This window comes from Zea mays, chromosome 5 (genome assembly GCF_902167145.1).
Source record: "Zea mays cultivar B73 chromosome 5, Zm-B73-REFERENCE-NAM-5.0, whole genome shotgun sequence".
Taxonomy (NCBI): domain Eukaryota; kingdom Viridiplantae; phylum Streptophyta; class Magnoliopsida; order Poales; family Poaceae; genus Zea; species Zea mays.
This window is the reverse complement of record NC_050100.1, coordinates 75,058,579-75,075,140: the sequence shown is the minus strand read 5'-3', so window position 1 is coordinate 75,075,140 and position 16,562 is coordinate 75,058,579. Positions and strand designations below refer to the sequence as shown.

The 16,562-nt window shown below is 46.7% G+C and overlaps 3 protein-coding genes across 3 annotated transcripts; all 3 read right to left on the bottom strand.

Annotated features, from left to right (window-relative positions):
- Positions 1-286: 286 nt before the first annotated feature.
- On the bottom strand, positions 287-1,982 carry LOC100280111 (uncharacterized). The gene is made up of 2 exons (NM_001357898.1): positions 1,532-1,982; positions 287-738 (listed from the first exon to the last, which is right to left on the bottom strand). The coding sequence occupies exons 1-2, from the start codon at positions 1,918-1,920 to the stop codon at positions 405-407; spliced, it is 723 nt and encodes a 240-aa protein (NP_001344827.1). The 5' UTR covers positions 1,921-1,982; the 3' UTR covers positions 287-404.
- Positions 1,983-2,814: 832 nt separating this feature from the next.
- LOC100272936 (uncharacterized) lies at positions 2,815-4,978 on the bottom strand. The gene is made up of 6 exons (NM_001147388.1): positions 4,690-4,978; positions 4,176-4,319; positions 3,951-4,042; positions 3,576-3,762; positions 3,287-3,442; positions 2,815-3,119 (listed from the first exon to the last, which is right to left on the bottom strand). Exons 1-6 carry the CDS (start codon positions 4,813-4,815, stop codon positions 3,066-3,068), a joined length of 759 nt encoding a protein of 252 aa, NP_001140860.1. The 5' UTR covers positions 4,816-4,978; the 3' UTR covers positions 2,815-3,065.
- A 2,634-nt stretch (positions 4,979-7,612) lies between these two features.
- Positions 7,613-13,438, bottom strand: LOC100192880 (AT-hook motif nuclear-localized protein 1). The gene is made up of 5 exons (NM_001138068.2): positions 12,597-13,438; positions 11,435-11,502; positions 11,110-11,241; positions 8,422-8,586; positions 7,613-8,236 (listed from the first exon to the last, which is right to left on the bottom strand). The coding sequence occupies exons 1-5, from the start codon at positions 13,030-13,032 to the stop codon at positions 7,946-7,948; spliced, it is 1,092 nt and encodes a 363-aa protein (NP_001131540.2). The 5' UTR covers positions 13,033-13,438; the 3' UTR covers positions 7,613-7,945.
- Positions 13,439-16,562: the final 3,124 nt, after the last annotated feature.

The following is a 16,562-nucleotide window of genomic DNA, read 5'->3' as shown; positions in this document are numbered from 1 at the left end:
AAACGAGTCGAACCGAGAGCTAACTATGTGGTTTGCTATCTTAATAAACTGAGTTGAGCCAACTCGAACGAGCCTAGGGGCGTGATTAGTTGGTGGGTTCAACCGCGTCGGGCTCACGCCGGCCTGGCTAGCCATCAAACCTCCCGCCTCCACTTCCCCGCTGATGCAGGTAACTCGGTGGAAAGGCACTTGTGGAAGCAACGCGCGTGCAGGCCAGCCTCCCCTCGTAATCTCGTATAGACAACCAATCAACCGCTGGATGGCTCGATATCGAGCCATAGACGGGTGTACAAAAGCTTATGGAGTGTATATAGCAGGTGCGTACAAAAGCTTATATGGAGCGTATATTAAAAAAGAACAAATGAAACAATCTCCCGTACGTCGACCTAGGCCGTCCGTCGTCGTCATTGGGCCGTCGTCATGATCTGTACCACGGCTCTCCGCTGACGGTGACTACGCTGGACGACGACGGAACCGCCACCGGCGGCGGCAACCTTGCCCTTGCTGCTGGTCACTGCCTCCTCGCCGTCGACGTGGGAGGAGGGCGGCATCCGCGGCACGGGGCCGCCGGCGTCGGGCGTGTCGACGTGGCACTCGAGCGCGGCGCAGTACCGCGCGAAGGTGTCGGGGGCGACGTTGAGGCGGAAGCGCAGGGCGAAGAGGAGGCGCAGCTCCAGCGCGTTCATCTCCGCCACCTCCACGCCGCCCACCCGCGCGAAGTAGGCGTTGTTGTGGTGCCTGCGTGCGAAAATTGTTATGCCACGACGGATTACGCATGTGTATCCACGCGTTGATGCGTGTTTAGAAGAAGAATTGTACTAGTACGGTTCTATTGTGATGAAATATCTCTCTCTCTCTCTGGTAGGTAGGTAGGTCAGTAGGGTGGTAGGTGTGCGAGGGAGTATTGCATGCAGACGCAGTCGAGTCGAGTTGTGTTTGTCAGCTTGTGCATTGATATATGGGGATCCCGACGAACCGCGGACGACAGCGAGCGAGAGCAGCGACCAGCGACATCCCAGCTACAGCTAGCCTGGCGAGAGGACCGACGAGCGAGAGAGCTGGACGTCCCAACGACTGACGAGTGACGACACGTACCAGGTACCACCACGGCACCACCGCACACCTACCGCTACCGGCTGCTCCTTTTTTTTGTTGTTGTTGTTGTGAGCGGAATGCAGAAATGGCTGTGCAGCAGGTAGATAGGAATGATCAATAGGATAGGACTAGGACCATTCGCATATAGTACATACGTTTTGCGTGCATGTGAATACTACCGGCTTCTCTTCCCCACTGCGATGCGTAGCTGGATCTAGCTGTTCCGTTGGCCGACTGCCCGCTGCGGCGTGCTCATCAGTTCCAAGCTGATTATACGTACTACTAGGAGTACACTAATTACCAGCCACGGAACCAAGACGAGCAGGACGGCCGGGCGCAGTGGAGACGAACACACGGTTGGGGTCCTCGACCGACAAGTGAGGCCACTACAGTGTACTAGCTTAGGTTGATAGATAGATATACATAGGTTACGTACCTGTCGTCCATGAACTTGGCGGCGACCAAGACGGAGGTGATGAGGAGGCGGTGGACGGTGTACGAGTCGATGCCGACAACCGCCGCCTCGTCCTCGTCCTCGTCCTCGCCGGCGCCGGCGTCGCATTGGCCCCGCGCGAGGCGGTCGAGGTAGACGTAGGCGAGGACGTAGCAGGCCGGGCTGCACCCGGCGTACCGGTATATCCGCTCCGCGTACCGCCGCACGGGGATCCCCGGCAGCGCGCGGCCCCGGAACGCCGAGTCCGCCAGCGTCGGCGTCGCCGTGTCGCCGCGCTCCGCCGCGCGCTCCAGCAGCCCCGCCAGCACGCCCACCACCCGGGGCGCGCGCGCCGCGGCGGCCTTGCTGCTCCCCGGCGGCGGCTCTTCCATGGCGCGGCGCGGGCCGGGCGGCAGGAGGCCTGGGAGCGAGAGCGAGCGGTGGGTGGTACTGGTCGCGGCCAGGCGAAGGAAGGGAATTAAAGAAGCTGGGCCGATCCAGGAGTAGAAGAGGGGGAGGGAGGCTGGTGGGGTGGCACAGAGCGACACGACACAGCCGACCGACCGAACCGACGAGGAGGTGAGCGGTGAGGTGTGCAGACTGCAGCTGAGCGCGCGGTCGCATCGACCTCTTCACGCCAAATACATCTAGTACCGTTTGGTTCACATATTTGTAATGTAATGGGTAAGTGATAACGTTAAATCATGTTTATTTTAGTCCAACCGTAATCAGATATCATACTAAAAATTGATACCGGACTATTCAAACTTGTTACCGACAGTAATCGAGTGTAAACCATTATCATTACCCTTTGCGTTACATTTCGTGAACCAAACAACACCCGTCAGGGACCATAACGGAGAAGCAAGGCAAAGCTGAAACCGAAAGAGACCCCCGATAGAACGCGAGGGCCTACTGTGCTGCTGCTGCTGCTAAAGAAAGCAGAGCCAGGACAGGAGGCAACATGTGTCGGTGTGCTCTATCGGCTGTGCCTGTGCCGTGCCGCAGGTTTATCTTGGCTTCGTCAGAATTTAGAAAGGGTAGAGTAGTATTACTGTCATTCGGTCAACATCGATGTGATAGACAGCCACCACTCCCCTCTCCTTACCAGTCCACGACAGGACAGTACGGCGGCACGGCAGTCCGCAGTGCGTCGGTCTCACTCGTCCACGCTGGGCGCTGGCCGTCGGCTCGTTACGGCGGCGGCGGCATGTTCCAGCCACCAGAAACGGGTGACGATCATCACTACTACTATAAACCGTCACAAACAAGGACAGGAATGGACTGTGCAATAGCAACATCTTTAATTTGCATTCTATCCAAAGGCCAGCGAACACAGGCACAGGCAACCAAACCAAGCTTAACCAGATTGACATAGCTATTTACAGACTCATCAAGAGAGGAAGAGAACAAAGGTGCCGAACAAAGGAACACTTCTGAACACTCAGCTCAGTTCCACACTTCCACCCCAGGAAGGAACCCCAGCAGTTACTCCTATGCATATGTGGAAGTGGAAGAGCTTCCCTTCTCGACGCGCTCACGACCTCTTCTTCCTCTTCTTGTCCTCCGACTTGTCGGCCCCGTTCTTGAGCTGCAGAGCATGCAACACCAACGGTTCGGTCAGTACAGCCATTCAGAAACAACCGCCACCGGCAGCACAGGGAGAAATCTGAAATCAAAATCATGCGCAAGCTATTCCACCAATATAATCCGCGGCAGCAACCCAGCATCATCACCAAGAGGAAAGAGCTCACTCACCATGATGACGAGGACGCGGACGAGGACGGCCACGAAGTCTGTGAAGAGGGTGAGGGCGTGCTTGACGTGGTCCATGTCGCCGCGGTGCGCCCTCTCGATGATCTCCTGCGTGTCGTACACCACGTAGCCCAGGAAGATGAGCAGCCCGAAGTAGACCTGCAGGAGGAGAAAGCAAGCAAGTGTTCAAGCCAAGGCTGCTGTGTGCATGCATCTCACAGACGGACAAGCAATGGATACACTGTTGCTCCATCGGATTATAAATTAAAAGAGGATAGAGGCAGGCAGGCACCTCGAACATGAAGCTGGTTGCGGAGTGGCCGAAGATGGAGCCGGCTAGCTGCAGCCAGAGCAGGATGGAGAGCCCCGACGAGAGCAGCCCACCCAGGTAGAGGTACTCCCTGCGCCTGGCCACCATGGCCGCGCCGGTGAAGCACGCGAACGCGATGGCAGTCCCCACGAACGCCGTCACCAGGATGCTGAGGGAAAAAAAACAGCCATTCGTCATCTAAGCATTTGTCTACTACTACAACTTATGGCGGGCTGGTGACGCATTGCCAGCCTGGTAGCGTTCGAATCCTGATTATTACTGTATTATTATTATCTTAATCAAGCAGCGCACAGCGCAGGCAATTTCCGAGAGACAAGACGACAAGTGCAAGGTTACCTTGGGTCAAATTCCACGGCGAGCTTGACGAGGGGTCCGACCGAAGCGCCTTCCAGGAGGGCAGCCGCCATCAGCAGCCCATACCTCTTCCTCTGCACACACGCACGCGCACAAACAGGGCAACACAGTGTGAGAGACGAAGGCGCAATGGACAATTTCGGTTGTGTCAACTGACGAAGGAGAGACGAACGGACGACACGACGGATCACGGGCGGACGGACTGACCTCCTCGTAGACGGGCACCGAGAAGAGCCAGGCGATGCTGCCGACGCAACCGAGCATTGTCAGCGTACCGCCGATGTTCCAGACCACGTGCAGGTAAGCGCCCACCGCCGACGAGGCCAGCGCCGCGCACAGGGTGAGGTAGACCTGCAGGCAACCAAGCCGAACCAGAGGGTCAGATTTGGATTCAAATCGATTTATCATATCTTGCTGTTCTAACCGGATCATGCATGTTCTTAAAGTGACGAATCGATCGAATCGGTGGCATCCGCAGTTGCAGTTCTCAACGCAAGGAACACGACGCGCGCGAATCACAAGATTACGTCAGGGAATTACGCATCAGCTACACGCAACCCGCAGGAGAATTTCTGGAACGCACGAAACCAACGACTGATATATATTTTTAAAAAAATACGAAATGCTAATTGCGCGAGTCACAACGACTATAGCCCCCGGAATTTCTGAAACGCACGCCCACGACGAGAAGAACAGGGAGAATCGCGAACGGGGGACGTACGAGCTTGAGGTGGGTCTGGACGGCGGGGGTGATCTGGCGGAAGTTCTTGAGCGAGTCGTAGCTCCATCCGCCGGCGCCGTAGCCGTAGGGCGCCGACGCGGAGGAGGCCGAGAAGAACGCGTCCATGTGCGATGGATGGATTTGTTGGTTTGTTTGGGATCGAGTGGAGGATCTTGGGGGAGGGAGGCCGATCGAGGGGGAATGCGAGGGAGGCCGATCGAGGCAGGCTAGTATATGTACCGAGCCGGCGTGGCGTGGCGTGGCGTGGCGGTGGGAAGGAGAAGGACGAAGGAACGAAAGCTTCTCCGGACTCCCCCAGAAGTTTCCTTCTAGTGCGTGCGTGCGTCGCCGCTCATGCATGCCGTATTGCCGTATCAGCGAACCGCATCGATGACGCGAAACCGCTCCGGACCGACCAATGCCGCGCGCCCACGTTGGCGGGACGGATCCTGATCCGTGGTGCGGGCCCGGGAAGAAGCTTCGGGCCTGGTCGCGCAGGCGCCCGAGTGCACTAGGCGCCTAGCGGCGGGCGGCTCCACCTGACAGGTGGGCCCGGGACGGTATGCCGGCCCGCGCTTCGAGAAATCCGGTCCCACTGCCCCGTGGGCCCGACTGGTCTGCACAGCCAGATGGGCTTTCTTGGGCACGGTCCACGTCGTGTATTTGTATTGTGTATGTATTTGAAAATTTCCGTGTACGACGAGCGAGCATTACGTATGCGCGTGCTAAATCCAGGCTGCTTCTTCTTCTTCAAGCATAGTCCAGAGAAACTTAAGCGCGTTGGTCGTTTTCAGTTTGGAATTTACTACGCACTATGAAAGTTCTCTTCTTATTTTTCTTCTTCCAAAATTGCGCTTCATCTGCATGCGACGTCGTCGAGTGGGGTCTTGTCGTTTTGTATCCGTGTTGTCTCAGAATTCCGGTGGCGCCAGCAAGCAGCAGTACAGCCGCCAGTAGTAACAAGGGGGCGTTAGAGGTATTCTCTCCCACCGAAAATCACTTCTACCAAGTCAAACGATAAAATTTTGAGGTGCTTTATAGTAAGAGTACAGTAAATCTAATTTCTACTTTGTATTAAAAAGTGGGAGCCAAAAAACCTGCTTCCCACCACCCACTCTTTAACCCCTTGTTAATCACTTTATGACCTATTTACCAAACAATTTTTGTCAAATAGATTCACTTTCGGTAGAGAATCACTCAAAATCACTTCATTAGAAAATCAGCTCTCGGAGCTAGAAAATTATGGAACGGAGCTCTACCAAACAATCCCTTGCATTAGAGTCACCGTCGGATCGGATCCGCCACGTACGTGAAAGCATGCATGGACGCGCGAAGGTTGTTAATTTGCGTCCAGGCAATTCAGTCCAAAGTTATAGGGCCTGTTTGGTTGAGAGCCTGTGAGGCATTTGCCTGCCACACACGCAATCTCAATCCCAGACGATCAAAATCCAACACCTAAGGTATGTTTTGTTGCAATGATAAGACGAGATGAGATGGGACGATCCCTCAAATAAATTTATTTGGTTCAGGGTCAAGAGTTGAGACAAGACTATCCCAATGTTGTTCCCAGTTATCCGACGTCTCAGTCCTAGCTATCTCACAACTAAACACACTCTAAGGTTGTTGCCTCGCTGGCTGACTCAGACAGATGTGCCACGAAGTAAACCAAACAAGTCTTTAGGACAGGCAGCAAGCGACCATCTCGTGCCTAATAATAATAACTGCGCACACTCCACAGTATGTGGCTGGGGATTTTCGCTTCTCGCACGTCCAAAGTCATCACTCATGCTTGCACTAGCAAAGTGCCCGTACTTAGGTTACTATGCTTTACATTTATACCTGAGTGTAGATTATAAAGCACAAAGATATGTGTATCTGTTGGTTAGGCAAGTGTGAGTGTGAGTTTGGACCTAATAACCATGGTTCGAATCTTTATTTATATACCGATGGAAATTGGATCCCATCAAATCAAAAGGACGGCGGGTTAATTACAAAGAAATATAAAAAGTTCTTTTTTATAAGAATGATGATAGTAGAAGCGTGCAACTAGAAAAGCTAGTACTTTAATATAGTAGAGATTATTATCATGTCCGATAATAAATAAACCCGTGGGATATATAATTTTAGAAAATCGAGGAATGTTTGACGACTACTCTGAGGACTATACCCCAAAAGTTAACTTTAAAATAACTATAAATAGGACATCAAAAGCAAATATATTATTTCCAATGATATATATTTTTTAGCAGTTGAAAAATAAGTTAGTTTTTGGGGCTTTTTTTTGTCGTCTTCAAAAATAAAAGCTTATTTACGACCGGTAGAGACTGGCGGCCACAAACCGAAAGCTTATTTTGACTGGCCGCCAAAAATAATAAAGCAATGTCACTTGCAATCTCAATACACTTATCAAAATCATCTCATCTGTGAGCGTATGTCTCATCTATGTGCTATAGCTGCATCCAACATCTAGCTAGTATACACACTACAGGCCAGGATATATATTCTTCGATTATTCAACCGATGCTGGCTAGCGGCTTAAATTTCTCCTCCTTTTCCACAAGCTGATGGAGCTACTAGCGCCTCGATCAATACCTACACCTCAGCGCCTCAGCGGAAGTCTTCCTTTTCTTTTGGAGTTGGATGCATCTTCATTTCATCCACCGTTTCGTCACAGCACAGCACCCTTCCATTGGCAGCCTGTCCAATCCGGGGGCCTCCGCTCACTCTCAGGCGTCTGTGCCATTGAAACTTAAGGCATGTTTGGTTTGTGGCTAAATGTGTCACACTTTGCGTAAGGTTAGTCGTTCGAATTGAATAACTAACCTTAGGCACAAAAGTTAGGCAAAGTGTGGCAATTGAGGCAACGAACCAAACATGCCTTTAAATTAAACTTTCCATGGCGACTTTTGGACTTCGGTCGTGGACAGAAAAGGCACTACACTACATGCTGTGTATATTACTTGTTTGATGTTTCAGATGAACACACAAAAAATTGGCACTGTGCTACGACGACTGTATTACTGCTAACCAGTATACATACACCGTTATTTAAACAATGGATAATGAAACTCCACACATATATAAACCGGGAAAATGTCGACACCTAATTAATGATGAACAGCGGGTGATTCATACTGATCCACTTCTGTACTAAGACGGCGTCGGTTACAAGGATCACGAATTACTGGATTCCCAACAAGCTGCAGGGCCTGATCGATCGACGGTCGGCCGGCTAGCTAGGTAGAGGATGTCGGCTTCAGCCTCCGGGGACGGGGACTTTGGCCTCCGGCGCCGGCGCCTTCCTCGCCTGATCGGGCGCGGGCGCGGGCGCCGTCCAGTTCTCCACCTTGAACAGTGCCGTGGTGGTCGAGCCCCCTTTCGCCGCCGCCGACCTTGGATGCTGGCTGCCGCTGTACGCGTCGTCCATGTCCCCGCTTGAGATGGTGAACCCGACGGGCGCCGGCGGCACTGTCGTGATCTCTATCACCGGCTTCTTGTTGGCGCCCTGGTCCAGCTGGTAGCTCGGGAGGAAGCTTCCCACCACGACCTGCCATGCCACGGCGGCAATGGGCACCTCAGGGTTTTTTATTATTTTTTTCTTTCACATTTGCAATCAACAAAGGTTTAATTTGATGTGTCATGATAGTAATGGACGACTAGTGACTACTAGTCATCGATCGTGTAATGAACCACGGGTTTTCGTTTCCGTGGTTCAACAATGGCGTCACGTACCTGGACAGGGCTGGCGGCCACGAGGAGGCCGGCGACTCCGCCTCCGATGACGCGGCCGTCGGCGGCTGCTAAGGACACGCTCATCCCACCTGAGCGGCTTCTGGTGCCGCCGCCGCTATCAGTGGGAGTGAAAGATCCGGACAGGGAGAGCAGCTCGAACCGACCCTGAAGTGATAGGATGTATGCTAGTTAAAAAAAATACTGCAGAATATGAAACAACACTTGCTTTCAGAGATCCAACGATTCGCAAGATTCTGTCTAAACAACATGCATTTTTCTCAAAGATAGGCGGAGTAAGGTTGCCATATGAGTCCAAGTGTCCAACATGTGTAATCACACACGACTTGTACATGTGTACAGTTGGTTCTACATGTATATAGTTTATCTGCAGCTTCTCCATGGTGGGATGTTAGTTTCCATGCACTTTCATCACAAAGAGTGGAAATTCCTTCATCATGGTTTCGTTTGGCCGCGTAAGTCAAAACATATAAAGGGGGTGTTTGTTACTTTAGCCACTCTCTTAAACTTTAGAAAAAAACTAAACTTTAGTTCCTAAATTTTCTATTTGGGAGGCCAACTTTAGGGAGTATTTGTTTGGTATTATAATCTGACGAGATTATATAATCCAACAAATTTTGAACTTGTTGGATTATATAATCTGGACAGATTATAATACCAAACAAACACTCCCTTAGTCATACTGTTTGACAGTTTATGGACAAAAAATGACTAAACGTTAGTCACTAAAGTTTAAGTGATGGGAACCAAATACCCCCTAATATTCTATAGCAACATATGGTATGGTTGCAGTTTGACCTTTTGGAACGGAGCACCTTTTGGTGAAGAAGAATGAAATCCGATATAGATGACGAGACTATTTTAATAAATTGTTCAATAGAAAGAATGGGGATACAATTTTTCAGTTGGGTGACTCTTTTGATGATACCAATATACGCTTTGTGCGCAGGATCCAAGAATTTGATGTTAGAGAGGCATTGAAAGAATGAAAGGGGTAAAGCGACGTGTCCTGATGGTATCTCAATTGAGGAATGGAGATGTCTCGGAGACATAGCTATAGTATGGCCAACCAAGTTGTTCAACCGTATATTTCGGTCGAACTAGATGTTTGATGAGTGCAACATAAGTATATTGATGTCGATCTATAAGAATAAGGAAGATATTCAAAGTTGTACTAATTACCAGGGAATTAAGTCGATGAACCATACTATAAAGATATGCAAGAGAGTTATCGAGCATCATCTAAGAAGAATAACAAGGATCTCTATGAACCAATTTGGTTTCATGTCCAGAAGTTTAACTATGGAAGCATTTTCTTAATAAGACAAGTGATGAAGTAGCATATAGAGCAGAAGGACTTGTACATGGTTTTCATTGACCTGGAGTAGGTTTATAACAAAATACCAAGGAATGATATATGCTAGGTTTCGGGCAAACATAAAGTTACAAATAAGTGTGTTGGTCTCATTAAGGACATGTATAATAATATTGTAACTAGTGTTCGAACAAGTGACAGAGACACAAATGACTTCTTCGTTAGAATAGGACTACATCAAAAGTCAGCTTTGAGCCTTTACTTTTACCTTTTTTGCCTTGGTGATGGATGAGTTCACACTTCACAAGGGACATACAATAGGACATCCCTTGGTGCATGCTTTTTATGGACGATGTAGTGCTAGTCGATGAAAGTCGGGCATGAGTAAATAATAAAATGAAATTATGGCGGAATACTCTGGAATCCAAAGGTTTTAGATTCAGTGGAACTAAAACTGAATATATGATATGTGACTTTAGCACTACTACACATAAGGAAGGAGATGTTAGTTTGAAAGGTCAAGTGATGCTTAGGTAGAATACCTTTCAGTTTTTAAGATCAGTGTTGTAAAGAGGCAAGGGTATTGATGAAGATGTTGGCTATAGAATCAAGAAGTGTGGATGAAGTGGTGTCAAGCATCTGACATTCTCTGTGACAAGTGGATCTCAAAAGCTAAAAGGCAAGTTCCATAAGATGATGGTTAGCCCTGTATGTTGTATAGTGCAATATATTGGCCTATAAAATGACGACATGCTCAACAAATAAATATTGCGGAAATACATGTGTTGCCTTATATTTGTGGCTATACAAGAAAAGATCGAGTCACACTTGTTAAGACAGTTTGGACATGTCCATCTAAGACTTACAGAGGCACCGGTGCATAATGGGATTCTAAGGCGTGATAGTAATTGGAATTTGTAAGAGGGTCAGGTGAAGGCTAAAGTTGACATGGGAAGAGACTGTAAAAGAAGATTTGAAATGATGGAATATATCCAAAGATCTAGCCTTGAATAAAAGTGCATGAAAATCAACTATCCACGTGACTGAACCTTGACTTGCAAAATCACATGTAAGGCTATGAAGAGTATGGAATTAGTTACAAAGGGCCTTTAGTATTACTAAAAAGACATCAAAGAACTCTCTTTTAAGGAATAAATGTAAAACAAAAAAGTGGCAATTCAATGTAATAGTTAACATGAAAGTAGCATGGTAAGTAAGAACTAAAGTTCATTCATTAGCTTCACTTCTTAAATGAAACGTGGGCGCTTTACTGCTACTGTATATTCTACAATAATCTGGCCAAAAAGTTGTTAACATGTATATGTATATAATTTCATAAGTTAATATGGACAAACCTCATAAGTAACTGTACCACCTAATGAGTCTTGTTGACGCAGTGTAACATTTGCGATAACTCCATTGGCAGATAGAATGCAAATAGCCCTTGGACCTTGTTGGGAGAAAGATATGACCTTCATGCTGACATCCTAGTAAAAAAGATAAAAAGTTGGTAAGAATACCGATGAAATTAAAACGAAACCTCTTGTAGAAAGGAAGATGTGTGAATTCTAAAGAATGCTAATTCGAGCAAATGACACCAATCAAGAAGCAAACGTATAAAGCGCAGCAAGCTATTAAGTACAGTGCTTTTACCCAGCAGAGGACATAAATGATACTTACCTCACCAGCAGCAACATTAATAATATGTGGTGTAAAGTTGGCACCAGAAGCACAAGCTACCAGTTCACCTGCCCAGCACCAAAGATCATGTCACAGAGATGAATGACACGAAACTCATAGGAGAATGCTTACTTTGGATATGATGCACGCCTTTCATTTTATTAAGCGCAAAGGGGGTACAAAGAGTAGCAGATGGCAGCCCTATGATGCATACAACAATCTTATTCAACTAATGCTCTAGATATCACACATAAACCACTTAAAAGAATGCAGATATCACACGTAACCCATGTCCCATCCACCCAAGCAACTTTCAACTACATATATCTGTTTCCCTCCGAAAGGAAGGAATATGCTCCGAGCAAACATCAAGTGGTTTAACATCGCTGTCACTGTCAGCCATAGTTATGTGTCCGACTAAATATCAATAAATAGGCTTCCAAGCCACTCAATCTGGTCACCTATGACCACACAGTTGATCATATCATACATTAACTAATGTGAATATAACATTTACAGTCATATGGTTCCCACTGAACTTGCAAGTGTGCAACATCCAGGCATAATCCGTAATTCCCTGAACATGTATGACAGGCAGTTCCAGTTTCCCTTGTCCTTCTTTCTCTTTCCCCTAGGTTACTAGTTTAATAAAACCAAGGCATGAACAACAATTATTCAGTGGTAAACCTATCAGATTGGGTTGAAGCATGCCGCGGCCTGAAGAACGGAAGCCTGAAATCACTTGCAAAGCACAGGTAAAACATGGCATGGATACCCAACCCAACCGACGACATGTCTTCAGACAAACATGAGCACTAGTGAAGTAAGAGTACGTATATCCAGTGCTGGTCCAACCAAGCAAGAAAACCTGACCTGAAACTAGTTGCATGTCTCTTTCAGAGTTTCAGTTCAACTACCTAGAACAGCAACTCTCACCAACTATGCTCCGACAAGGCACAGTTTCTTTTTTGACTACCAATAATAATAATAATAAACAACGTTGCAACATGTCAGTTTCGCACCACCCAGAGTCCCAGACAAAAAAAAAAAACCTCCAATCCCGGATCGAAATTGAAGGGATCTTACGGCGAGATTTCTCAGGATTGAGGAACACGAGGCGTGAGGAAGGAAGGAAAGGACGGAGGACGGGAGGAGGACGTACCGAGTGGCCCGAGCGGCGAGTGCAGCGCGGGCGTCGGCGCGGACACGACCACCGCCGGGGTGGGCGCGGCGGCCGTCACCGCCATCGATATCGGCGTGGCGCGGCTGACGAACCCGACCGGGCGGCCCCTGCCCCGCTTCATGACGGCGCCGACGGCCGCCGCGGGCGTGTACCGGCCCGCTCCCGCGTCGTCCGGCGCCGACGCTGAGATCGGCGTCGCGTTCAGCGGCCGCAGCAGCGGGGTCCCGTCCGGCCCGTACTTCCGCGGCCTCCCCCGCTTCCTCTTCCCGTCTCCCCTCCCCGCCGCTACCGTCGCCAAGGAAAGCGCAGCCGCCGGAGCCGCTGGCGCAGGCTGAGAGCTCGCCGGCACCGGCGTTGTCTCCGGCATCGGCGCCGGGGCCGGGGCCGGGGCCGGCGAGGCCTCCGTGATCTCCATCGTGGGCTCCAGACTATAACGCTACCGCCACGTCCCTGTTCGGGCCGTGACCATCAGAGGCTGCAGCTCTGCCTGTTCACAGACACGGGCGCGATCACGAGACGCAGGAACTCGGAATTGTTCACACCCACAGCCCGGAACTCAGCACGAACAACTCATGAAAAGGCGAGCGGCCGGTACGGTTCTCCGGCGACCTTCGCGCTCGCCCGCCGGCCGTGTTCCGGCGAGGAATTCAAGGACACAGAAGCGACGAGGGGAGGAAGGAGACGAGGAGAAATGAAAATACTACATCGACGAAATTAAAGCCATCGATTGGTTTTAATTTAAGCAAGGGCAGAAAGTGTTTTTTTTATATAAAAATATCTCGCAAATGGACAGACAGACACATAACGCTTAAAAAATTGCGAGTTTGTTCGATCTGGTGATTGGGGCTAAATTAGTGGGCGATTTTTAATGCGGGAAATTGATGGTGGGCTTTAATTTTTAATTGTTTCTTAGTTTTTTTTAATAGCCTAGAGGCGGAATTTTTAGTTCTCGCTGGTGCTAATTTCGAAATATGCGGTGTGACGCGGAATTAGTTTATGGGTTTTTATTGTGTGTGTGTTTTTGTAGGCGAGTCCTTCGTGATTTAAGGTCCGAGGAAGAGTACATGCGGTTTGAATGGTTCCCGCCTTCACAATTACTCCTTTGGCTGCAGGACGGCACAAACAGGAGAAATCATGTTTTTTTCCATTCTATTTTGTTTTCTTGTGTTAAAAGCATCGGTATTTTTATACATACATCGATTTATTAGATTTAAAGTGGTAGAATTTGTTTACCTTTAACTATTTTTTAGTGGCAGCGTATATAGATTTGATATAGACATATAGTTCGACAAAAAAAAACTAGTGATTTTTATGAAATAATACATTCGGATTCATAGCAAAATTGGCTCCATATCTCAGGCTTTTAATTTGTAGTATGTATCATTTGCGAAATAATCGGAACACTTAATACGGTATATAATACCATTTCACACACAAAATGGTCGGACCACAAATCCGTTGTCATTGATTCCGGTCCTCTTGAAAGTGGGCCTGGTGTCTCCACAAATTGCACAAAAAACAAGAGTGTTTTTCGCAAAAACGACATCCTGTACTGAGGTTTATTTTGTGAAATCTATATTTTATAAGCCTAGCTAGCGACGGAAACATTAAAAAAAATGTATGCAGAGGGTATATATGTGCAAAGCAAAAGCAAAGGTACGACTTTTTCTAAACTAAAAAAAACTATACAGATTGTTTATGCGAAATTTCCCTGGTGGGGTGGAGAGCCTCTTGCCCACCACTAATCTACTTCTTATCTGATGGCTACTTTATTAATGAATTTATATAACTCAAGAAAAAAATATTGTAATATTAGGTAGTATCAACTTTAGCGCCACCTCACATGTGTATGTAAATCACGCTGATCAAGTAGGTTAAGATTAATTTATTTTCGTTCCTATCATAAACCCTCATCTCATCGTGATTAAGTGTGCTGGCTTACTTTCTTTTCTCTCTCTTTTTTTTAGTATTTTCTATTGGGGTTCCCACTTTAGATCGGCAATCTATATACAAGATAGAGCATCGACGTAGCTAACACTCAAAGGACACCGATTTAATATGAGTTTAGCTATAGATAAATCGTTCTGCATGACAACAATCGCACATTAGAAAAACCATTTGATTTCCTACACACAATATCGATGTGTTCATTTTTATATATACATATTATATCGTTGGTACAGTTGGTTATGATGGTATTATCATTATCTTAAGCCCCGATCGGCGATATCACTTTCAAATAATGAATATAGAAATCGACATTGCACAAGAAAAAAGTCAGTACATGCCAAACCACCTTTCGTGCAAGTGGCATGCACACAGGGATTAGATTATCCTAACCGATGGACATCTTGCAATTAGCGCATCGGTTCAATGTTTATATATATATATATAAATAATTAATAGTTTGGTTCATTCCCACAAAGAAAAGTTGAATCTTTTGGTTGGCAATAAAGAAAAGGCAGCCGTGATTTCTTCGCAACGTCCAGTTACAAGTCCTTAAAATTTTTTTTAACCACATGGGTGAAAAAATACATAAATCCTTAGATTTAATTCCATTGCACAGATCCTTAGATTTAATTTCATCATGTCAGTGAAAAAATCATAGCACCTGAACCTAGCTATGTGAGAATGTGTGTCTCAGCTCTCAGGTAATGGAAGAAACGCATGCAGCAACAATAATCAGGGCAAAGCAGATAACTAATCGCGTTGTTTTCAAACCACAGCTAGCATACGTGTACCAACTTGAGATTTTTCATTAAAAAGCAAATAAAAACGCATCATATATTTTGAGTTCATTATATTATGTTAGGGAAGGGTGTAGAAGCAAGCACTTACTAGTAGTTAATTACGATTTCCAAAGCGGTCACATGCATCCGCCCGGGACCATATTTCTTGCAGCCGAATTATTTATATATTCTCGACCATCTTATAAAATACGTTTTGTTTATTGAGGCGTAATTTGACTGAATTGTTTTTTTAGTGAGGGGCAAATTTCGGACGATTTGATATGATCAATGGGCCAACATTGTAGTAGTATCTTATTTTACGCGAATTATGGATTTGGGTGATCTAGGTGGTTCAGTCAGTGTGACATAGTATTGCATTATTATACCCAAATGAAATGATGTCGATTGACTTGTTATGGTTGCCTCGCTGCCAAAAATGTTTTTTTTCTTTTTAAAAAACAACATAGGCACATGACGTGCTGCTGTTTGTCCATTAGTTCACGCACCCCTTGTGTAGATAAGTCCTACCCACCTGCCTTATCTCTTTTTCTGATTTATTTTATTAAATTATATGAAAATAGTTTAGGAAATCCATGTATTTTATTTTATTTTATTTTATTTATTTTCGATCATTATGAAACGAAGCATCTTCAAATACAATTTTCTTTCCTAGTAAACTCTGATGGTTTCGGCATCTTTCTTGTATATAATAATTTCAATCAGAAATGCAATCATGTGAGACCTCGGCTGGCATGCCCTCATTCTAATTTAAATCATAAGATATTATATCTTTTTAAATATGTTCTTATCGTATATCTAGATACAGTGGATATCTAAATAAATAGTAAATACTGTATATCTAGAAAAGCAAATACATACATAGCCGTGCTGTGTATATACAATATTGCGCACCAAAAAAAAAAGAAGCAATGGTAGCTGAGGTTCTACGACCACTACAGAGATCTTAACCGAGGCGGGAAGTTTATTAGCCTTGTTCGGTTTAGTGATTGGAGCTAAATTAGTGGGAATTTTTCAAAACAATGGTTGGGATTTTTTTATTCGTTTCCTTGTTTTGTATCGTCCATAGGGGCATTTTTTTTAATCCTCGCTGGTGCTAGTGTCGAAATATGCGGTGTGACGCGGAATTAGTTTATGCTTTTTTGTCTTTTTTTTGGTAGGTGGGCGAGTTCTTAATGATTTTTTTTAAAAAAAAATT